General features: G+C 37.0%; 1 protein-coding gene across 1 annotated transcript; it reads left to right on the top strand.

Moving 5' to 3' along the window:
- Positions 1 to 3,955: 3,955 nt before the first annotated feature.
- LOC145035851 (uncharacterized) lies at positions 3,956 to 4,318 on the top strand. The gene has a single exon (XM_078984356.1). The coding sequence runs from the start codon at positions 3,956 to 3,958 to the stop codon at positions 4,316 to 4,318; it is 363 nt and encodes a 120-aa protein (XP_078840482.1).
- Positions 4,319 to 26,660: the final 22,342 nt, after the last annotated feature.

The raw sequence follows: 26,660 nt of genomic DNA, 5'->3' as shown, positions 1-26,660 counted from the left end.
GACTCCACCAAGTCACTATTACTGCTAATAATCTCTACCACCCCATCCTAGGCTTGCCCTAGGGAATTCTCTGACTATACCCGATGCAGTCCTCAGCTGCTGAAAGCCTCCTTGTGATGCCAATTAGCCATCACCTGAATACCATCACATGCGGTGAGTCTCAGATAATCCTTCAAGTAAAAGGCTCGTCCCTACAACGGTTAGACTCAGACAAGAGCTGCACAATAGGGCCAAGTCTAGCACTCTAAGATTATTCAACCCTGTTTACATGTGTTGTGATGCATTCACCTAATATCTAACTCCCATCACTTAGAGTCCCACAAAGCACAAAGAAAGCAACTTTCATACATACAAGACTACTCAAACAATTCTATCCTAATAATGGGGAAACTGTACTAGCATATAATGCTAACCTCATGTTATCATGCATAACCTAAACAAGCTATCCTACTGCTGTCTACTCAATCCTAGCATGCAATTTTCATATACTGAAGCACATAAAGCAGACGCATAAGGCAGCACTCCTAGATCCTTAGTTTTTATTCTAGCATGCTGTTCTACTGAAACTAATAAATATACGTAAACTTGTATAGGTACGTTGGGGAATACTTACTTGAGCTCGGCCGGTCGTGCACATCAAACACTTTGTTCTTTCTTAAAACTCTTTACTTAACCTTTCAGAAAACATTTTCTCTTTTTCAAAATCTTTTAATCCCTTGATTTGAGTTCCGACACCCATGAAGGTGTTTCCAAATACCTCAACCCAGGGCTCTGATACCAACTTGTAACATCCCAAAAATTATGGACCAAAAATTTCATTTTTAATTAACTGATTTGCAAAACGTTTGTAACAAAATATCATTCGACCATATCATTTAATAAAACAAGTCTCACGTTTGTAAACCAGAAGATAAATAATAATAATATCAGAGTACAACTCCTAGAACGTCTCATAGTGCGGAAAAACAAGAGCTTGTGTGTGATATGCCGCTACCGCATCAACTCCTTCCCTTTGGCTGAAGAGGTACCTGAAACAGCAACTAAAAACCGTAAGCACGAAGCTTAGTGAGTTCCCCCATCGTACCGCATACCAAATAACCACATAACATACAAATATCGTCAAACATATCTGGCTGCCCGACATGCCCCTTTGGTCCTCTCGACCGGATACTGACTAGCATATCTGGGTGCTGGTCTCCCCTTTGGTCCTTTCGATCGGATACTGACTAGCATATTTGGGTGCTGGTCTCCCCTTCGGTCCTTTCGACAGGATACTGACTAGCATATCTGGGTGCTGGTCTCCCCTTCGGTCCTTTCAACCGGATACTGACTAGCATATCTGGGTGGTGGCCTCCCCTTCGGTCCTTTCGACCAAATACTGACTAGCATATCTGGGTGTTGGCCTCCCCTTCGGTCCTTTCGACCGGATACTGGGGACTATTTCACCCACTACCACTACCGCATAACACGTATCACATAATCTATTTATCATGGCTGGGCATGATTGCCCCTTCGGCCCTATCGATCAATAACCTAGGGACTATCTCCCCCTACTATCACTAGCATATAGCATCATATCATACAAACACATAAACATAACACAGGTAGTGGCAACCCTAGATGAATATCACAGAGACAATCATCTAATCATATAATTCCTACTAGTGGGCCGGCATTGTAGCCTTAGACCCATTGCTACTAGAAGGTACCTCACCTCGAGGTAGCTGCTAAAAGTCTGCTTGCTGAGCGCCTGACTGCTGAACTGGAACTCCCCGGCTACAATTTCCATAAACACTAAGTCAAATATTGATAACTAATCTTAGAGTAAAATGACTATTTTACCCCCCCTCTCCCGGTCAAAGTCATCATCCTGGTTAACCGGACTTGCCGAGTTGGCTCGCCAACTCGCCGAGTCCCTTCCATTTGTTCTAGTTTTATACCCGTTCTACTCGTCGAGCTTAGCGAAGAATCGACGTGTTCTTCTTTGATACATACATACTGAGTCCAACTTCATCCGACTTGCCGAGTTGAAGAACAACTCGACGTGTCTAAGGCAATCTTCATTAGACTCGCCGAGTTGCTCATCCAACTCGCCGAGTCCACGACTATCTTCATAGGACTCGTCGAGTCCAACGTTCTACTCGTCGAGTTCATTCAGTCCTTTGTCCATACAGACCTGATTTGAGCCATGCAGCGGCTCCAAACCACAGATCTAGGCTTCTAGGGCATGCTTGTCACGTAAAGTTGCAAACTTTACGTGCATGCATAGCTTTAGGGCTTCAAATGTCGAAACTAAGCTCTTAATGGGGTTCTAAGCTCAAGAGGGACCTTAATCACCAATATGACTGAAACTTAACACTTATAGAAGGTAATGAGAGTTCAAATATGAAGTATAACGCAACCATAAGGTTTCTCTACCAGGATTTGGGGTTTTAGGGCTTAAAAGCAACAATTTATGGACAAACAAGATCTAATAGATCAATAATCAACATGGAAACTTTATTACCAGAATGGATGACCACAAATGAATGTGTTCTAGATCTAAGTCCCCTTCCTTGACCTCTTCAACCTCTCCCTTCTTCCACTTGCTCCAAAGTGCACCAAAAGCCCCTTCACAAGGCAACAATCACTCAAACTTACCAATGGAGGCTAGGGTTTCCATAAGGGATGCTCTGATGGTTATGGAGGCTGAGATGGGGATATAAGGACATTTAAATAGGGTGCAAACCCTAAGGATTAGGGTCTCCTCTTGATTGGCCTACTCGTCGAGTCCAGGCGTGGACTCGCCGAGTAGATCACTTAAAGCCCGCATCCAACTCGACATCTACTCGGGGAGTTAGGGCTACGACTCGCCGAGTAGCTCTTCCAAAAAGAAAACATTTAATCAAAATAAATACGTACCAGGAACAGGGCGTTACAAGTTTAGTGATGATCTACAAAACGAAGTAGACATGGAAGCCAAGAAACTCCTAGAAGTTGAACACCTGGGAAAATGGACAATGTTCAAAGATGGAGCTTTAAATTAGAAAGTAGCAGGTCTTGAGATGATACTAAAGTTGCCACAGGTGGAAATCATACCCTAGACAGTTAGTTGTGAATTCTACACTACTAACAACGAAGCAGAATACAAAACACTCATCATGGGACTATAATTAGCTAAGGATATTCAAATCAAGGATCTTCTGGTATTTATTGATTCTTTATTACTAACCAACTATTACAATGGATCTTATGTAGTGAAAGGTGAAAAATTAGCATTATACCTAGAGATCCTCAAAAAACTACCTTCTAATTTCGAAAACTTTAGCCTAACCTAAGTTCCAAGAGAGGAAAACACAGAAGTAGATGCAGTAGCTAATTTAGGATCCTCCCTTAAGATCCCACCAGAGACGAAGATTCCTGTAACTCACATAATAATCCCAGCTGTAGAAACCCGCTCCAGCAAGTCAGAAGATCCTATTTGTCTGAAAAGCATATCAGCTAATGAAGATCCTAACCCTAGGATCCCTTATCAAAGAGATCCCAATGAACAGGATCCTCAGAGAAGTTTTCTATCATGAACCCAACCTATTATAGAATATCTCTAATATTTGCACAATCCCGACAAGTGAAAAAAGTGAAAGAGTATTCAGGACGAGAGTCTTATGATTCATGTTAATCCAAGGTAAAGTTTACAAAAAATCTATTGTAGGTCCATACCTAATATGCTAGGAAGATCCTGAAGCTGTAGAAGTCTTAAAGAATAAACACGAAGGAGATTGTGGCAATCACCCTGGGGGCAGATCCTTATGCTCCAAAATACTGAGAACAGGATGCTACTGACCAACCAAGAAGAAAGACTCCTTCCTACATGCTAAAAAAATGTGATGCTTGCCAAACACACAACAACATCCTGCATCAACTAATAGAACCTCTACATCCTATTATCTCCCCATGTCCATTTATGAAATGCGGGATGGATATTGTAGGAATATTGCCTGTAGCCCCAGGAGGAAAAGTCTTTATGTTGGTGATGACTGATTACTTCTCCAAATGGATCAAAGCTAAAGCTTTTTCCCAGGTAAGAGACAGAGAGGCAGTATCGTTCATTAAACCTAATATCATGATCAGACTCGGGATCCGAATGAGTTCATATGGGATAATGGATCCCAATTTATCAGCAAAAGAACAAGAGACTCTTTTCACAAGCTGGGGGATCACAATGATAATGTCTACTCCTGTTCATCCCCAAGATAATGGACCGACGAAGTCGAAAAACAAAATCATAGTCATTAATTTCAAGAAAAGGCTGGACAAAAAGAAGGGAAAATGGGCATAAGAACTTCCTTTCATCTTGTAGGCAAATAGAACCACTTCCAAAGTGACCACATGATAGACCCCATATTCCTTGGTGTTTGGGACAAAAGTAGTAATCCCAACGACAAGATACATAATGCAAGACCAAGAGAATAATGATTGTATCGTAGAACATGATCTTGACATTGTTGAGGAGCTCATGGATCTCTCCAAAATACGGATTGCTGCTCATCAAAAAAGAATCACCAAGGCTTGCAATAGGAATACAAGGGTCAGAAGGCTCAAAATAGGGGACTTGGTATTAAGGAGAACGTTCCAAAATACCAAGGATCATAGTGCAAGAAAATTGGCTCCCAAATGGGAAGGACTATACCTTGTAGATGCTAAAGCAGGGAAAGGAGCTACTGGTTAGCAACACTCAAAGGAGACATTCTACCAAGATCCTGGAATGCCATACAACTCAAAGCATACTACATGTAGTAGGATCGAATGATCCATAAAAAACCAAGGTACACATGTTCTTTACCTTAAAGTTTTATAATTATTGATTCTCTCCTCAAATACATTATTAACTTAAGCATCAGACGGCTGTTAGCCAGACTAACGACCACCTTTAGCGAACATTTTCAATGCAAAAAAACATATAGTTAAGGATCCTCAAAAGTGATGACCCTGAAATATCGGGATCCTCACAATCGAAGATCCTGGAACGTCTAGATCCTCAAGTTTAAACACCCTAAAGCATTAGACTCTTGACACATAAAGATCCCAATACTTGGTAGACTCCATTATATTTAACAATTTAATCCCTAAACTACCATGAACACATGCTAAAGACTGATCATATCTCCCAAGCTTAAGGGTACTTAATCCATTCTTACAGTTTAAAGAGCTAATTACCTCTTTCACACAAAATAAGGTTTATACACCTTGCTTGGACGCATGATATCTAAATGTGGGATATAGATAAGGGGATCATTTCACGATTCAGTGGCTCGTCAACCCTCTTATCTTTGAACACAAGTTGAGATCCTTACAGTTTATAACATTATCATGTTATCCAAAAATTGGGATCATGCCCTAATAATTACTCCAGAAATATAAAATTTTCATGTTATCGGGATTTTACCCCAATGACTACTTAAGGTTTATAACATTTTCATGTTGCTAAAGATTGGGATTTTGCACTAGAAATTACACAAGGTCTATAACATCCTCATGTTATCATATGTAGGGAATTTTTTCCAGAGAATGAGATCAAATTATAACATTCCAATGAATTATTTAACAAGTGGGGACCCTCCCTAGAATATAGCATTAACATGTTATCTATTTTTATCCAAGTCTATAATCTAAATAGGTTATCCGAAGGAGAAATTTCCTTTACGGGATCCAAGATCCTTATTTTAAGGATCCACGGCGATAAGGATCCTCACCGACCATCATTAGTAAGGGATCACATTCCCAACATTGAACCAAAGTTCTCTCCTAAGTTGGAATTTATCCCTAGTAAGTTCTAAGGTTCAAAGACTCATGAAGCTTAAAGAGAAACTTGAAGACAATCAACCCTGTAGAAAAACCATGAGAGAAATGTAAAAGGAAAATGCTACCATGTCATTCAAAAGAAGAATGGGTTGCATATCAACCCAGCCAAAAGGTTAATTGTCTTACATCACTAACAAAAACATATCCAAGAAAAATAATCTCACCAACGGCCATGGAAGCAGTAGTGGAGGAACCCTCTTGAAGACTAGAATATTCAAGCATGAATGACCTTTCCACTGCTGGAAGTATGAGGAATTTGGATATCTTATCCTCAGAATCATTAGTGGCAGGAATTACCTCCGCAAATCTAATCATTGCATAAAAACAAACAAAATAAAGGAAGTACATTTAAGGATCCTTAATATCTAAATTTGTTTCCTACCCTTTTTAATCAATGATCATGGAAGGGAATCCCCCTCAAGAATTGAATCACGCCTCACAAAGAAATATTTTTCTTTCCAAGTGCCATCGTTTTGTTTAGATTTCAGAATGAGATGGGGTTTATTTATCTTAACTCTTAAAAGGAAACGAGAAGAACCTAAATTAGAGAGATCATAGATGAAGGCCAACTTAGGTAATCCAATGTCCATAATTTTGGACTGCTTCAGGCGATCTATCCAAAAAGGATCCTCCAACCACATGCATAGTTTTGATATAGGAGATTTGGGTACACAGAAAAAATCATGAACACTACCACTAAATGGATAAGTTAAACCTAGAGTAAATGGGTATTTGGGAAAATAAACCCACCTAGGAGACACAAAATCAGGCTAAACGGTAGCCTCGAAAGGATGAAAAACCACATTAGAAGGGAAAGCCCCAATGGATTTCGACAATTCCATGTCTTCATTGTCAAAAGACCAAACGTCGTCATAGGATAAAATTCCTTGATTGTTAAAATCATTCTCGGAAGGAATAACAATGGCAACTGAAGAACGACTAATCTTCTTAGCCATGACAAGGAAAATCAAAACAACGGAAGAATGAACAATAGGAAAAAAGAATTACCTTCACAACGAGATGATGGTTACTTGGAAAATTAAAAAAAAGGAATTACTGAAAGCCCTCATTTATAGCTAGAAGAGGACGACGGAGATGATTTGACCATTTCTCATTATCTCACTAAAAGATAAGACTTATCCCTTAAAGACTAAATTTAAATTTCTTTTAATTGTTTACTTCAAGTTATTCCTTTAAAATCTACAAAGATAATCCATATATGTTTAGGAATAACTTAGGGGAAATTGTTAGGGCCAAGATCCTTACTATATCCAGGATCCTCAGCAGCATCAGGATCCCGACTAATTGCCGTTATTATTTTTATTAATACTTATAACAATAATATTTTTTCTATAACTAACAAGTGAAAAAAAAACAGTCAAGGGAAGACCAATTCTCAACGAAGAATTACGTCAATAGTTCTAAAGACTTGGAATGCTTGGTCAAGTAGCGTTCACAAAGTTGGTCATACGAGGATCCTGGAAATATCTAACATCCTGTTGGCTCGATTTGACTATAAATTGACACTTGTAATCCGCACACAACACTTACATTCTTAGCTAGAGCTTACTCTACGAATTTCTACATTTATTCTTACTAAAAACTGACTGTAATCTTTTTCTTATGTCAATAAAATCATCAAGGCAGGTGATCAATATCACCTCCCAATGTTTTATGCCAGAGATCCTAATAAGGATCAAGTGCTTTCCTTGTAAACCATCGTGTCACTTTCTTTTAGCACTTGCTTTTACACAATCTGAACATCACAACCTCTAATTTAATTTGGTTGATTAGTACATGTGTAATTTTTGACCAAAACACATATGATGACATCTTTTTAGGATACTCTACCAAATCAAAAGGTTACCAGGTTCTTGATCATCAGTCCCATATGATTGAAGAAAGATTTGATATTACCTTTGATGCTAATTTTATTCGAACCACAAAGGAAACTCATGTTACAATACTTATCTTGGAGTCCGATGCTCCAAATTTTGGGTCTCTGAATCCTCAGATCATCTAAGTCGATTTTGAAAGTTTGTTTGGACCTATAGTAACAACTCTTGAATCGGAATATAAACCAATACCATCTACAACACCAAATTTTCCTATCTCTTAAATCATATTAAGTCCGACCCAAACATTTTCTCTATTTGTTTCCGATGTATTCCTATCTCGTGTTAAGGGGGAGAATACCTCTTCTTTCGTGCATCAAGGAAAACAAAGTAATCCAACCCTCAAATCAAATTTTGATGGTCATTAAGATGCAACAGATCAATTTGCAGAAATTGATGTAATTCCAAAAAACAATGAAGTTGATGTTGACTTCTTTGACTTTTCCGAATAAAGATGATCCTGATATATCTGTTTTAGAACTTTAGTAGTGGCATCTCTTAAAAATCCAACTATCTAGGGGGAGCAACAAAACTCCATTTTTGACTCCATATCTTCAGTTCCATAGGAACTTTTGAGATTACATATTTGGATTACGGGTCGTCCTACAAATCAAGTTATTCGGAATCTAAACGCCGTAGTTCAAACTTGCTCTACTACTAATATTCAAAATGGGTGTCACTTCTCATAATTCATTTTAATGGTTGAACCTAAATTCCTGAAAGAAGTTATAAAATATTCTTATTGAATTATAGCCATGCAAGAAGTGTTAGCCAATTTCGACCGAAATCAAGTATAGACTACTGTCCCTCCTCCTCCTCCTCAGGATCACTCAATTTTTTAAACTCAATTAGTTTTCTAAAACAAGCTTGATGACACAAGAGTAATTATCCAAAACAAAGCGAGATTAGTGGCCAAATGTTTCACATAGATAGAAGGTCTTGATTATGATGAGACCTTTGAACTTATTGCTCATCTTGAAGCCATTCAAATATTTCTCACTTATGTTGCTCACAAGGCCTTCAAAATTTACCATATGGACGTCAACTTTGCCTTCCTCAACGGAGAACTTGACTATGAAATCTATTTTTAACAGCCTCCTAGGTTTGTAAATTTAAGCTATCCAAACTACTACTACAAACTCCAGAAATGTATGGCGTGAAGCAAGCTCCTCATGCCTAGTAAAAGACTCTTGTTTTCTAAAGTATTCTAGTATTCATAGAGTAGTTCTTAATCTGAACTTGTTCCAAATAATAAATAGGAAACATCTCATTTTAGTTCAAATACATGCCGATGACATTTTATTTGGGTCAACTAATCTGATAATGGTTACTGACTTTGTAAAACTAATGGTTAACCGATTCCAAATGAGCATGAATCACGAGTTAAGTTTGTTTCTCCGATTGCATGTTGATTAAAAAAAAATCAAAGAATCTTCATTCAGCAAGAGAAATACATTTCCGAACTTCTTCAAAAGAAATTCAATAAACACTTTTGTCTTTGTAAACGTTCTGATGGGCTTCGATCACAAGATCTTCTCGGATTGATATGGTAAAGCCGTTGATCAGAATATAATATAGGGAATGATTAGATCACTATTATCCCTCACTTTAAGTTGGCCTGACATCAAGTTCTTGACATGTCTATGTGCTAGATTCTATTACCAGTGAAACAAATTTTCTGATATATTAAAGGAACCAAGAGCCTTGGAATTTGGTACCCTAGAAATGAAAGCTTCTTGTTGCAAGATTATTTGGACTCAAATTATGCTGGACTTCAACTTGATCGTAAGAGCACATGTGGTAGATGTCGCATTTTGTGAGGAAGATTGGTTAGCTGGTCACGTAAGAAGCAAAACTGCATAGCACTTTTAATAGCCAAAACGGGATACATTGTAGGAGTGGAATGTAGTATTGGGCCCGTGGTATTAAAAGCATATGATCCAGACTCGAAGCAAGAGAAGTCAAAATAATACTAAGGGGATTGAAGACTGTAGAGTTCTCCAAGTGTTTTTTGATGGTCTGCATTGTTTAACTTTAGTATGGTGGTAACTAAGGGAGGTGGACTATTACTTCGGTTGCAAGGTTATGTAGAAGATGACTTAGGATGACTTTTTGATAATATTTAGGTCTGATTTTTCACCAGTGATTAAGGTTCAAGAATCGGCAAGAGAGTTCTAGGACCTTCGTCAAACTACATGGACTGTGGCGGAGAACACTACCATATTCCAAGAGATGGCTTTTTTGGTTCCAGAATAAGTGGCGAATGAGGAGATGAAGAATGCAAGGTATCATGACATATTGAAGGATGAGATCCATGAGTTTGTGAGCATGTCCATGTGCATGACCCTAGACAACATGGTAATAAGGGCCTGTGAATGGGAGATTGAATTGGAGCTTTTGAGGAATAGGAAGTTAGTCGATGCTTAGACATGTGAGGCCTCAACAAAGAAGCCCAAGACTTTTGATTCATGATTGAGAGGCCAACATGGTCGAGGCTGCTATGCTAAGTGCGACAAGACTAGTCACTATAACAATGATTGTACTGCCACCACCCATGTATCGGTTCTACTATACTTCCATTGAAATTTTCGGGGCCACAAGTAGGCCAATTATCCGAGCTTGACAGTTGGGTGGTTGCAACTTCTACCCACCAACATTAAGGATCACTGGCGGCCACTAGGGCAAGGCGGAGGCTCCAATTGTGAGTAGTCGAGCTTTCTACCTGATAGCCGATGAGATTCGTGCAGTACCATATGTGGTTACTGCAATGTTTCATCTCTCTATCACATTTATTGTTTTATTGTTTACGCTTAATATCTTTGTTGTTTTGGGATGTTGTTAGTGAATGGTGTTTTGGCCTTGGTTCGTTTCATTTTGGGCGCCACCCGATCATTCGTATCTCTTGTGCTCAATAAGAGATTTGGTGATGCTCCTAGGGATACTGATTATCCACTATACATAGAGATCGCTGATGATCATCTAGTGAGATTGTTGATTGTCCACCGGGGTTGTATTCTAGAACTATTTCGAGAGAGGTATCTAATCGACTTGGTTGCTATTTGTTTATGCGACAGTAAGGTCATCGTAGGGATGGATCAGTTGAGACCTAATGGGGTGATGATTGACTGCGAGCACTAGTTGGCGCAAGATCGAACCCCTAGTGGGGGAGAGCTAGTTATTCATGGTGACAGTGCTCATTGTGGACCGCCTCTCTATTCAACTATGAGAGCTAGGAAGCATCTATTGCATGGTTGTTCCGGTTTTGTGGCTTATGTGTTGGATATTCAGGAGTAGGGAAAGAGGAGGGTTGATGATATTCTAGTCATGTGGGATTATCCCAATGTATTACTTGAGGACTTTCCAAGAGAGCCTTTAGAGTGGCAAGTTGAATTTCAGAGAGATTTGGTTCCAGGTTCGGCTCTGATATCCATGGCTCCCTATCAGCTAACACCACCTGAGAGGCAGGTATTGTCTACACTTCTATAGGTTCTATTAGGAAAGTAAATTATAACACAGAGTAGTTGACCTTGGGGAGCACCGATTCAATTTGAGAAGAAGATGGATGCTTCTCAACAGATGTGCATCGATTATCAAGAGCTAAACAAGCTGAGAGTGATGAATTGTTACCCACTTCCAAGGATTGATGATTTGTTTGATCAGCTTCAAGGTGTATCTTGATTCTCCAAGATTTATCTGTGATTAGGATATCACGTGATGAGTGTTAGTGAGGAACACATGTAGAAGATTGCTTTCAAGACTCATTATGGTTATTACAAGTTTGTGGTGATTCCTTTCGAGCTCACTAATGCACCGACAACGATGATGGACCTCATGAGTCGCATATATAGAGCCATGTTTGATTGGTTTGTTATTGTAATCGTTGATGATACTAAGGTCTACTCCAAGACTAGGAAGAAGCATGAGGAGCAACCAAATGAGGTTTTGGAGACATTGAGGAGGGATATTCTATATGCTAAGTTCTCGATGTATAAGTTTTGGTAGCACGAGTGCAGTTTTTGGGAAGACTTATCAACCAGAATGGTATTTTGGTCAATTCGTCCAAAATTAAGGTTGTGATTCAATGAGAGGTTTCGAGGTCTGCATATGAGATTCAGAGTTTCTTAGGTTTAGTGGGTTACTATCAGACATTCATCTAGGATTTCTCCAAGATAGTGGTTCCTTTGAACCGAATGATGAAGAAGACCATCAATTTCTATAGGAGGGCTGAGCATCAGGCGACATTTGAGAGTCTGAGACATATATTGTCTGAGGCATCGATTTTGACCATGCCAGAGGGTGTTCATGACTTTATGATTTGTTGTTATACAACGATCACGAGTTTGGATGCAGTCCTCATGCAGCGGGGTCATGTGATTGCATATGCTTTAAGGCAACTGAAAGTTCATGAGGTGAACTACCCTACATACAATTTGGAGTTGGGGATGTTCTTTTTACCCTCGATAGTTGGAATCATTACTTGTATGTGGGTTTTTGTACTATCTACACATATCACAAGATTGTGATATATGTAATGGATCAGTTGAATCTGAACACGAGGCAGCGTAGGTAGGTCAATGTGGTGAAAGATTCTGATAGTGAGTTCCTTTATCACCATGTAAAGGCCAATGTGGTGCTTGATAATCTGAGGCACAAGACAGTTGATACTCCTATCTAGGATTTGTGCTTGAGGATAGCAGAGATTTCCCCACTGCTAGAGTAGTTTCTTGGGGTTTTGGCTTAGACTATGAAAGAGTAGCACCGGAAGATTGTGTGCATAGTGGGTCAGCGGTCATCTTTTGACTATGATAGATAAGGATTGTTGACCTTGCATCGGAGAGTTTGGGTGCCGTGTTTCGGTGGTACACGACATGTTATGATAGAGGAGGCATACAATTCAATGTTTTATATTCATCCAAGTGCGACAAAGATGTGGTGTGGTATGTGGAGAGGTTCTTGACTTGCATGAAAGTCAAGGTCGAGCATCTACAATATCAGGGTAAATTGGAGTCGTTGTGCATCCCGGTTTAGTAATAGGAAGAGATCAAAATGGGCTTCATCATGAAGTTACTATAGAAAACGCAAGGAGTGGATTCGATTTGGGTCATGTGGACTGATTGACTAAGAGTGTGAATTTTATCCTCATTTAGAAGAGCATGTTTATGGAGAAATTGGATGATATTTATTTATGTGAGGGTGCAGCACATCATGGGGTTCCAATATTAGTGGTCATGGGATGGAAGGTTCATTTCATTTCTAGGTTCTAGAAGAGATTTCATGAGGAGTTGTGTCATACCCCCAAACCACACGATGAAATTGTTTGGGGGTGGAGGACTTCATTTGTAGCATCACAACACATGCATCATAGTAATTAAAGTACAAAAAACCATTACATGTGTTCAATCACTGTATATTGATACCAAAATAGTTATAGCAAAATATAGAAGATATGACTCAAAATGGCTCCTTCTTCTCAAAAAGTTGGGGGAGTAATTGTTTATTATTTCCCTGAGAATACAAGTAATTTGAAAAGAGAGTATCAACATAAAGTTGAGAGAGTGTATAAATATTTATGTTAAAAAGTATGTTTTCTGTTCTTTGAATATGTAAACTATTCAAAAAAATCCTATATTTTATGGTGGATATGAAAAGTAGTTTTATTCCCACAAAACCATTTTATTTATAAACCATTATTCTGTATTTGTATCCAGTAAAAGTGAGTATGCCTGGCTTCACGAATTGTTATTGTAAACTATAGTTTAACTGTATTTCTGTAACCTAGTACTTTGAAAATACACTCATGTTTAGTTAATTATACACTAATATGTTGTTATTATCTTTTTAATGAGTTATTATAACCATACTATGACCACCAGCTAGAGTGTGGGTTTGTCAATCCGAATATTGATCTATAAACACTTGTTTCGATCCCTGGCTAGAGATTCTGGTTATAATATCAGGACTTTAACTATGTTGTTTAAATGAATAAACAACCTGAACATGTTGTCTCTTAAAAACATTAAGTGTATAATAATAACCCAATCATTCTGAAATAAATTATTGATAGTATTTTTCCTTGTTTAATATACTCTAATTATACTTGAAAGTTGTATACCCTTGCTTAGTTTAGAATTAAATTATTGTTCTTGTACACTAGTAAAAGCCCATATTTTTGTAAAATAGTGTACTCTAGTATGCTTGACTCGTAGGTTAGTGTTCTTGAATCATAAATTATACCTATTATAATTCATATGTACTTTTTATATTGATATTAACTGATCATGAATGCCATCCCTTGCTCGACATGTTACAAAAGATATTTAAAACTAAATGAAATAATCTTCATATATATATATATATATATATATATATATATATATATATATATATACACACACACACACACAGACACATACACACTTTGTTGCGGGAAAAAGAAGGCTTTATTGTTGGAAATCAAGTGTTGCAAGGGCAGGTTAGATAATGAAAGACTCTTATTTTTGCTGACTTCTGGCGTCTCGGCATGTTAATTGAGGGTTGTATATCATATCGGGGCTTCGGTGGTTTGTAAGGGAGTTTATGGGGGTGAAAAGTGTGTGAGATATGAGAAAGTGGTGTAAAATTGGAAATGGAAGCGTAGAATCTCGCATGCATTTATAGGGCCGAAGTCCCGGATCCGAAGGGGAGACATATGTCAGCTTCGGTGCAAGGGGAGGCCAGATGTCGGTCTCCTGGGTTGCACACGTGTCTCATTTTGGTTGCTCCATTGGTGCAAGGCGTGTCGGCTTATCATTGGACCGCAACTTCAGTCGAATCAGCGGAGCACACGAGGAGGACACGGGTCGGTCTCGCATGCGAGGTAACGTGGCCAATTCCCATTCATGCAAAATTTCCTGGTTTTCAAGATTTTTCTATTTTTGTGCCCAATACTTCTAAAGTTCATAACATTCACATACGAGATCTGTTTTCGATGTTCTTTATATGAACGCGTAGGTGAAATTATCCTCTAAGACTTTTGTTTAGACTTCGTTGGCTAATTTTGAATTTATTTTTAATATTATTATTTTTAACAGATCTGGACAAAAATATCCGTTAAAAATTGATAATTTCTTTATCTGGAATCCGTTTTTGTCTTTCTTTTTACCATTGTACTATTATTGAACAGACCTTCAATTCTCGTTCAGGTTGTGTCCGCTAAAAATCATTTATTGAAAACTCACTTTTTACACTAAACAGTGTTTTGCCGGTTTTGTCACGTATATTTGAATGGTCATAATTTCTTCGTTATAACTCAGATTTTAGTGTTCTTTATATTTTTGGAAACCTTGTTAAAATCTCTACCACTTTGTTCATCCCAATCAAGATTAGTTAACTCTTCATTTTTGAGGGTTAATTATCTAAATGTACATAGTATACAAAAAAATTTTCTTTATTATTTTAAAAAGAATTACAAATTGATCTATACTATTACATAGATTTCAAATAACGGTTTATTACATTATCCCCCCATTAGAGAGAATTTCGTCTCGAAATTAGGACTATAACATTACAAAAGGACTAGGGAAAAAGATGTAGATATGTGTTTTGCATTTGATCCTCGCGCTCCTAAGTGAATTCAGATCCCCGTTTTGCATTTCAGCAAACCTTCACTATCGGGATATGGCTTTATTTGGTTTTCGTAACCTCCCTGTCTAGAATCTCTGCAGGTTCTTCTACAAAGTTGAGGCTCTCGTTTAACTTGGTCTCCTTTAGTGGGATCACAAGAGTTTCTCCGGATAGACACTTTTTCAAGTTCGAAACGTGGAAGGTAGGATGAATGTTACTTAATTCTTGGGGTAGTCGAAGTTTGTAAGCTACAGGACTGATTCTAGTAAGAATTTCGAATGGTCCTATGTACATTGGTTTCAGTTTCTCACACTTTCCAAAGTGTATCGTGCCCTTCCAGGGTGAGGCTTCTAACAATACGCGGTCACCAACCTGGAACTCCAAGGGTTTTCTCATTTTGTCAGCATAGCTTTTATGTCTATCTCTAGAAGCTTTTAGTCGCTCCCGAATTTGTACGATTTTCTTCGTAGTTTCTCAAATAATTTCCAAACTAGTGAGAGTATTGTTTGGAATTTGACCTCTAGGTAACTGCGTATCACCCACTTTAGCCCAACACAAAGGTGATATGCACTTGAGGCCATATACTGCTTCAAATGGAGCAGTCTTTATGCTAGTGTGATAACTATTATTGTAAGAGAACTCGACAAGGGGTAAATGAGTATCACATGCCTTCCCAAATTCTATCACACTGGCTCACAACATATCTTCTAGAGTTTTAATCATCCTTTCACTTTTTCCGTCCATTTGTGGATGGTAGGTTGTACTCATGTCCAACCTAGGACCCAGAGAGTTTAGTAAAGATTAAAAAAAAATGAGAAGTTAATCGACCATCTCGGTCATATATAATTGATATTGGCACATCATGCAGTCTAACTATTTCTCTGATGTATGTTCTTGTTAGCTTCTCCATCTTATCGGTTTCTTTAATGAGCAAGAAGTGTGCGGACTTGGTCAATCTACCAACGATTACCCAAATAGTATGATAACCACCCATTCTCTTGGGTAACATAGTTCTGAAATCCATCGTAATCCAATCCCATTTCCATTCAGGGATTTCAGGTTGTTGTAGTAGACGTGAAGGTTTCTGGTATGCTACATTGACTTTTGCACAAGGCACTTGCCCACAAAGATAGCAATCTCGACCTTCAAGTTAGGCCACCAGTAAAGTTTCTTAAGGTCCAAATACATTTTTTCTGAACCTAGATGCATGGAGTATCACATTTTGTGTGCTTTATTCATAACCACGTCTCTAGAACCATCTAACTTTGGTGTCCAGATCCGCTTCATGAAACAATAGAATACATCACTTCTGACTTTAAAATTCTTATCCATTCCTCTCATTGTTTCACCTGCCACTTTTTCAGGTTTTAAGGCCTTGAGTTGAGCTTCTTTGATTTGTGTGGACAGATATGAATTGATTGTCATGGTCAACGACTTTACTCGGCATCCCGAGTATTCTTTTCTGCTAAGGACGCCATCTACTATATTGGCTTTACCAGGGTGATAAGGAATTTCATATTCGTAATCATTCAGTAGCTCCATCCACCGTCATTTCCTCATGTTCAACTCTCTCTGGACGAAAGATATGTTGAAGAATTTTATTGTCCCTGAATATTGTGCATTTTGTGCAATATACGTAATGTCTCCATATCTTCAAAGCAAAAACCACGGCTCCCAATTCATGGTCATGTGTTGGGTAGTTCACCTCATGTGTCTTGATTTGTCTTGAGGCATAGGATATAACCTTCCTTCACTGCATAAGAACACATCCAAGCCCTTGCTTGGAAGCATCACAGTACACTACAAAGTCTTCTGTCCCTTCAAGTAGAAACAAGATCAATGGACTGCACAAAGCTAAATTCAATGTATGGAAAGTTGTCTCTTGCTTTTCTCCTCACTTAAAAGTTACCCCCTTTTGTGTCAGGGTGGTAAGAGGTTTAGCAATTTGGGAGAAGTTATGGATAAATCTACGATAGTATTCAGTAATAACTAAGAATCGTCAGAATTCTGTACGTGTTTTGGGTGCTTACCAGTTCTCAAATGCATTGATTTTGGAAGGGTCCACGTGTATTCACTCTGAACTAACCACGTTACCAAGGAATTCTACTTTTCTGATCCAAAATTCACATTTCGAGAACTTCGCATACACTTTCTATATTCTCAGGGTTTGTAGATGTTGGCCATGCTCGTCTTTGCTTCTTGAGTAGATAAGGATTTTGTCAATGAAGACTGTAACGATTTTATCTAGGTATGTATCACACACTCTGTTCATTAGGTCCATGAAGACAACAAGTGTATTCATCAATTTGAAAGGAATCACTACAAACTCGTAATGACCATAACGAATTCTAAATGCTGTTTTTGGAACATCCTCCTCCAAAATACGTAACTGGTGATACCCGGACCTCAAGTCTATCTTGGAGAAGTAGCTTGCACCTTGAAGTTGGTCGAATAGATCTTCAATGCGAGGTAGAGCATAATAATTCTTAACAATGAGTTTATTCAGCTCGTGATAGTCTATGCACATACAAAATGTTCCATCCTTTTTCTTCATAAACAAAACCGGTGCTCCCCATGGCGATAAGCTTTGTCTTATGAAGCCTTTCATTTAGCTGGTTGGACAATTTCTGCATTTATGATGTTGCAAGATGATAAGGGATTTGGATACAGTGGTAGCCCCTAGGATGAAGTCGATTTTGAATTCGACTTTTCGTTCGGGTGGCACTCCTGGAAGATCTTCGGGAAATATATTAGGAAAGTTGGAGACCTCAGGAATGCTGGTGATGTATTTCACTTCTTTCTTATTCCATACCAGATGAGCTAAGAAAGTACAACACTCCTTGCAAATAAGATTTTGTGCCTTGATACAAGAAACGATTTGAAGGTTTGATATGGGTTTGTCGTCGTAGATGATATGAGTTTCATTGTTCGGAATGTTTTGGCGTACGGATCTTTTGTAGCATAGGATTTCAGCATGGTTAGAACATAACCAATCTATACCAATAATGACGTCAAAACTTTTGATAGAGACCGACATAAGGTTTATTGGGAAGGAAAGTAATTCAAGCTAAGCATACAACCTATGTATATGTTGTTAGTGTATTCAGATTTCGCATTAGCCATTTCCATTGTGAAGGTTTCATTTGGTGGTTGAGAGTTTTGTTTTAGTAGGTGTTTGAAATTACTGCTCACAAAGCTCTTCTTAGCACCATAATGAAATCGAATGCATGCATAAATATTATTGAGAAGAAATGTACCTATGACCACCGTAGCATCTGCCACAGCCTCTTCGTGACCGATTACCATAATCCTTCTAAATCCCCCAGCATTTCTAGATTTTGGACAATCTCTTTTGAAATGCCTAACTTTGCCACATTCATAACATGCTTGACCTACTCCATAGGTAGGTACTTGATTAATCGGTTAGGGTGGTGATTTACAAAATCAGGCAATATGCCCTTTTTTGTTGCAGTTTTGACACCGCATTTCCCAGCAATTACCGTTGTGGTGGAAATTACATTTGTTGCATTTAGGGAGACTACCAGCATAAGGCTTAGCTGGTGTCGGGTTATCAGGAACAACAGTAGGTACAGTAGTAGCATCGAATGCCACTATTTGTTGCTTCTTTGAGGATTCCTGAAAAGATTGGCCCTTCCTTTTAATCCAGGTTCTCTTCTTCTTCTTCTTCTTGTTATTGTTGTTGTTGTTTCCTTTGGGTTGTTGTGGAGCAGGAACTATAGAGTTTTGATGGGCTCCATGGCTAATAAGTGATTGTGCTAGCTCTTTAGCATTATCAAAGGTAACAGGCTTGGAAGCGATAACACTTTCCTGAATCTGAGGTGACAGTCCCCGGATATATCTTTCAATCTCTTTGCTCTCCAGATCAACCATATCCGGACATAGGACCGGTAAGTCGCTGAACCTATTAGTGTAGGTTGTTATGTTTGAACCAACCATAGTATGACCCGAAAACTGTTGTTCAAGCTTCTGAATTTCACCCCGTGGGCAGTACTCCCGCACCAACATTGGTTTCAGTTCTCCCAACTTGTAGAGTTAACCACTATTAGATTTAGTGACTTAACATGGCCGTTCGACCATTTAGGGTTTTATCAGCAAATGTACAAGCAACGAATATATCCTTGCTCCTTTCCAGACAGGAGTAGATTTAGAAGACTGCCTCTATTTTCTCGATCGATTGCCTTAATGCTATGACTCCCCCAGTCCCGTTAAAATTCCTAGGTTTGGACTTTGAAAATTCTTTGTAGGTATACTCCCAATGGTGCCCATTATTTTCACTCTAATTGAATGGGTGTGTGCCATTCCCTGATCCACTTGTTCCAGTGGTGTTTTTATGTGACCTAGTAGCTGCAACAATGGCAGTGACCATCGCCTGAAACGCGGCAACGTCAAATTGAGGAGTTGGTGTTGGTGCTTCATTGACATGTCTTGAGTTTCTCCATGGAAGCATCTTTTTCTATAAAATTTAAAATGTGAAAATGACAATTAGTTATCAAGAATAAACATGAATTCGATATCTCTAAACTGAAACACTTAGTTCAATATGAATCTTGTAAAGAATTGATAATAGAAGTCTATGACAAGTATAACTTGTAAAAAGATAATATGAACTTGAGTGGTTCTTTTTCGAAGAGTATGAAAATGTATGTCGATTGTATTGGTATATTAAGTACATATAGTCTGGAAAAGTTGACCTTAATGTAGGTCTAAATATACCACAATATTAGGAAAATATTGACATCAAACCGACCTACTGAAAATTAACTTTCCACGGTCATACTAAAAAATATGAAAAATAACAGTAGAACATATCTGTAGACTATGAAATTTTATGAAAATTATGCAGATTTCTAATGAAATAAAGTACTTGTTATTTGATACATATATATTTTTGTTACATACTGTTGGAAACTAAGATATATCAATGTAATTTACATAAGGAAATTACAACAGTGAGAATCACAAGTAGTGTAAACACTATCTACGACGAGTACTACGCTGATTACCAGATTCAGCCTCATCTTTTTGCTTCCAATAATTTTCTTGGGTATCCTAATATTGTTTTAGTGTCCATATCTCTTCTTGGGCATCATTCATTTGCCTTTGAAGTGCTTCAGTGTGATTTTGGGTAGTGTCCTAAAGTTCATATAAACGAAGAATATTAGCAACGTTGGTCTATGCAATAGCATTAACCTCCAAGATTCGATTGATCGAAATCTGTGCTTGATCAGTTTGACGGGCTATGAGGTGTACTATGATTAAAAGAGCCCTGTTAGCTGAACCTCCTGTGGAGATGTCATAATAGACTCTTGCCATTTCGTAAGGTAGACGCTGACCTTGTTGCTGACTCTAGTGGTTCAAGTGTTCGCCCTATATTGGTATAGGTCATTGAAAATCTTGCCTTACCACAGGGTGTTGTCCAGCTTGAGGTGGATTATATATTTGAGGCTCTGTATCTGTACCACTAGAATCACTATCACTAACTTCAAGTGGTTCTTCATCAAAATTCACGATCCAACCCACATCTTCTTGGTCGTAGGGGTCTCCTGGTAAGTTATATGCAACCATGTTGTCTTGTGCGAGAAATAAGGACATGAGAAGTGCATGAAAACCTAAAGAATGTAATATTAAACATCAATGTTTAAACTATTGTATCTATAGTATCATAAAATAATCCTATAGTATTTTAAATTTATGTTTTGTTCTAGAGTTCTTCTGTATATATGTAGTTGGTAAGTTTTAGACTTGTTGCAACACTAATATCACTCCCAAACATGTGTTGGTCATATCTCAAAACAATATAGTTGATCAAGCTATATTAATCCCAGATGATTACATAACTGCTTAGGTTTGACTGCAATGTCTAACATCAAATTACTTTTGAGTTGTTATAACTGTGATACTGTTCTTGTATGTATGAGTGTTAGTATACTTCTTATAAAACTACTTAAAATTTTTAAAAGTATACTTCTAGTCAGAGCTCTCAGCCCCAAACGTATTTATAGTTTGTATATCTTTTATGGATTGATATACTAAGTTCACTAAAAATAATGCTCTCATACCAATCTATCACACCCCCAAACCAGAGGGCGGAAATGTCCAGGGGTGGAGGACTTCATTTGTAGTATCACAACACATGCATCATAGTAATCAAAGTATAAAAAACCATTGCATTTAAAAGTAAATGTATTTACATGTCTTCAATCACTGTATATCGATACCAAAATAGGTATAGCAAAATACAGAAGATATGACTCAAAATGGCTCCATCTTCTCAAAGAGATCGAGGAGTACCAGTTTATTGTTTAAAAGTATGTTTTCTATTTTTGAATATTTAAATTGTTCCAGAAAATCCTATATTTTCTGTTGTATATGAAAAGTAGTTTTAATCCCATAAAACCATTTCATTTATAAACCATTATTGTGTATTTGTATCCTACAAAAGTGAGTGTGCCTGGCTTCACCAACTGTTATTCTAAACTCTACTATAAAATATATTTCTATAACTAGTACTTTTAAAATGTACTCATGTTTAGTTAATTACACACTAACATATTGTTATTATCTTTTTTATGAGTTATTATAACCATACTGTGACTGGATGGCCTGAAACAAATGCTTTGAGGGTGTTTAAACAATTAATAACAATTGTCACTCATAGGCGTGTATGCGTGACTGTAGCTAGCAGCCTGAGTGCGGGTTTGTTAATCCCAATATAGATCTATACACACTTGTTTCGATCCCCAGCTGGAGATTCTGGTTATAATATCAGGACTTCAACTATGTTGTTTAAACGAATAAATAACATGAACATGTTGTATAAAAAAAACATTATGTGTATAATAATAATCAGTCATTCTGAAATAAATGATTAATAGTATTTTTCTTTGTTTAGTATACTCTAATTGTACTTGAAAGTTGTATACCCTTCCTTAGTTTAGAATTAAATACTTGTTCTTGTATAATAGTATAAACCCATATTTTTGTAAAATAGTGTACTCTAGTATACTTGACTCGCAAGTTAGTGTTCTTGAATCATAAATTATACGTATTATAATTTATATCTACTTTCTATATTGATATTAACTATTCATGAAAGCAATCCCTTGTTGGGCATGTTACAAAGGATATTTGAAAATTAATTAAATAATCTTTATGTATATATATATATATGTATATATATATGTATATATATATATATATATATATATATATATATATATATATACACACGATATATAACTAAATTGAAATGACAGTTGGACAAATAACTGATACCCTAAATCCACATCCAAATAAGGGAAAGGAAATAATGTGAGTTATTAGTCCTAAGCCTTTTAAATCTTATATATATATATATATATATATATATATATATATATATATATATATATATATATATATATATATATATATATGATCTTTGGGAAAAATATAAATTTATAAAAGTGTTTATTATTTTTAAAATAGTTTTCATGACTTGATGTGATTTTATCACAAATTGAAATAGTTTGTTTGTAACACAAAATCGTTGTGTTAGACTTGTATTCCCCCTCCCCCCTCCCCCCTAAAACTGTAAAAATTAGGAAAATATGGGGGTATGAACTCACTTGATAGGTTGTGAATTGGGTCGCAGTTTGTTGCTGGAAAAAGAAGGCTTTATTGCTGGAAATCTGGCCTTGCAAGGGTCGGGTTAGATACCAAAAGTCTATTCTTTTTTTTGACTTCTACCGTTTCGGGATGTTAATTGAGGGTTGGATATGATATCTGGGCTTCGGGGGTTTGTAAAGGAGTTTATGGGGGTGGAAAGTGTGAGCAATATGAGAAAGTGGTGAAAAATTGGAAATGGAACCGGAGAATCTCGCAGTAATTAATAGGGCCGAAGCCTTGGAACTAAGAGTTTACAATGATTAAGATGATAGTAAGAATCAATTGTGAGTATAATGAGAGTGGTCCATGGGCTAAATCGCTATAGTCCAACAAAACAGATGAGAGTACGACTTTAATGAAGATCTAAGAATAGAAGGATGGAAGCATTTGGATAAAGGTTTCCCATAAGATTAGATGTTTGTCAATATTATTGTCATTAATGATGTAACAAGTTTGGGGAAAATGTCCTAAAATCATGTCTTACATCAAATCATAATGAGAAAGTTTGACAGCATTAAAAAATCTAGGTGACTGAAAGTTCAATGTTCTTAACATACAAGGGAAATTAATAGTAGAGTCTAAGAATAGACCTAAATATATCCAAAAGACAAAGTAGAGTAGACTCTACTAGCGACGAGAACGGCTAGGATGAGTCCTTGATTCTGCCAGGCGACATTCCAAGTCTCTCATGCACCTTTGATATGTTGCTTGATGAGCTCGAAGTCCCCTGACATCATCTTAGGTTGCGATAAGTTCTGTCTGCAGGGCCGCATTCTGGTTTAGGGTTCTCCCTTGAGCAAACTCTAGGTGGCGAATATGAATGGTGTTGCTCCTCATTGCAAGCAATCCTACGAACCAGAATATGCAGGACTCTGTATGCTGAGCCTCCCTCGCTCAGAATGTAGAAGCTTCGTACTCCATTGTAGGGTAAGGGTTGACCCTGCTCGTGACTCCATCTATTCAAGTTTGTTGCCCAATGGGGTGTGGGCCCTTGAAATGCTGGACGAGGCTAAGGATTTGGGATTCGAGCCACTAGAGGTAGATTATTAACTTCTGGCTCGGAGTCAGAATCCTCCGGAAAACTCTCTATGAAGTCGTCATCCAATGGAATTGCCTGATTCTCTTCTGGCTATTCGTCGAGCCATCAAACTTTTCCTTCGTTCAGAAAGTACCGGTCTCCAGGGGGATGGAATACAAACATGTTATATACGCGATAATAGGGATAAAAGTGATAGTTAATAGACGTACTACTTAAGATAATCATAAGATGATCCTTATCAGTTACTTCAATACTTGCGTAGTGCATACCAATTATATGTAACTGAAATAGAATAGACCTTCGAATAAGTGACCCTAACTCTAAATCCACAACCAAACAAGGATCAGGAAATAAAGAAAAGATCACAAATTCTAAGTCTATGACACCTTAGTCACATATCACCTGAGCGTATCCACACAACAACTATTGATGTACTAGTAAAGACCTTTTTAGTTCTTAAATAAGTAATTATAGTACCACAAAATACTCCTATAGTATTATAAGTCTATGTTTTGCTCTAATGTTTTCATTGTGGTAGGGTTGGTAAGTTTTTAGACCTGTTGCAACACCACAACCATTCTTACGCACATGCTAATCACTTCTCGAAAAAATATAGTTGATCACCCTATATCACTCCCAGATCTGATTATATGTCTCTAACCCTACTTGTGTTGTCCAACGATCGCAATACTTTTTTTTCTATCCTAGTATGACACTGATTTTAGTATGAATGCATGTATGTATACTTTGGTTAAATATTTTATTATTTAAAAGTATAAACTCTTGGTCAGAGTATTTTAATCCCGATGTGTTAATAGTTTGTATATCTTTTATGGGTTGAATACTCAATTCACTATAAACAAATCTCTGATACCACTTTCTCACAACCCGAAACTGAATTGGCGGAAACATTCAGGGGCGGAGGACATTATGTACAATATCATAACAATGCATAATATTAAACAAGCAACAACATCATCCATTGCATTAATAGTATAATTCAATACAATTGTGTTCTGTGAAACAATAATAAGACACCAAAAATGAATAATCAAAATATAGATGAGTCTGGAAACGGCTCGGTCTTCTCAAAATCTATCATATGTACCTATCTACTGGTGACCTGAGAATACAAGTTATTTTTGAAAGAGAATATCAACATTTTAGCTGGAGAGTTCATAAGTATTTAGTGTCAAATGTTGCATAAGTAAACATTTGTTGTATTTGTTTGTAAGTGTTTGTAGTAAATGTTTGTATCTCTTAGAGAATCCTATATTTTCTACTAGAAATGTAGCATTCTACTAAGGCCCGAATGTTTAGAATGTTGTTTGTTTGTAAAAGTGAGTGTTTTTCCAAAGTATGACTATCATTACCAAAATATAGTTTTACATTATCGTTTATGTGAGAAGATCACTATGTGAATGCAATGGGTAAATAATAAAATATTGTAGTATTGTATGTAGTAACTACTGTTATACTAACTACCTTAAACCAATTGTTAACCATACTTGATAGACTAGTAGAAAACACGACGCTTGAAGACATCGAAATGTTATGACATTCGTCACCCGTAGACCTGTAGGTCCCACTGTAGCAAGTAGCAAGGTGCAGGATGGTCAATCTAGTATAGATCTATACACAAATTCACGCTCTCCCTCCAAGAGACTATGGTTACAAAACGTGACAGTAGTATGATGCCATGCCACGAAGTAGTGGCTCATATTAATGTTATAGTATTCTTGTATTTCTATAGTATGCTCTCTCTATCCTAGTGTATTGTATTTTCTCTTTGTATAGTATGTAGTATATTCTCTTTGTATAGTGTATAGTATGTTCCTTTTTGTTTCTCATTATAGTATATTCTTTCTGTTTCTCGTTAAAGTATGTTTTAACTGACTATTGTATGTTTCATTGTACTAGAAATAGTGACTAGTAGTCTCCTAAACTATACCTATTATAATTTAGTAGCAATGTTGTTTGAATGACTGAGTATGTTTGTACACCTTTGTTTCCCAAAGACATTGAACAAATGTAAGAACTTTTATGTATATACATCTATACATAATATATAACTAAGATTCAAATGACATTTGGACAAACAACAGATACCCTTAGTCCACAACCAAACATGGAACATGCAATAAAGTGAGTTATCAGTCTTAAGCCCTTTCAATCCTATTTATATAACTATATATGTATAGACATGATTTTGACAATATATAAGTTTAAAAGAGTTTGATAAAGAGCTTAGCATATAAAAGAGTTTGATAAAATGTTTTGAAATAGTTGTTTGATAACACAATTTTGATGTATAAGAAGTTTATCTATTTGATAGTTATTAATCATATGAAATTGATATAATAACTATAATGTTTCAACTTATATTCCCCCACAAAAGCATCTAAAATTATATAAAAGGTAAGTTAGGGGTATGAACTCACCTGTCGTGAGTGGTTTGAATTTAATATCGAAAAAGGATGTTGAGTGCAATGTCAAATCTCGGGCACAAACGGATCCTATTAAGCATATAATGACACATATATAGACATAAATAGTGTATATACAACTAACCATGCAAGGAAACCACCTTAGGGATTAGGAAACACTTAGATTGA

Source organism: Lactuca saligna, chromosome 3, assembly GCF_052625555.1.
Source record: "Lactuca saligna cultivar CGN05327 chromosome 3, ASM5262555v1, whole genome shotgun sequence".
NCBI classification, from domain to species: Eukaryota; Viridiplantae; Streptophyta; class Magnoliopsida; order Asterales; family Asteraceae; genus Lactuca; species Lactuca saligna.
This window is presented reverse-complemented; position numbering and strand designations above follow the sequence as displayed.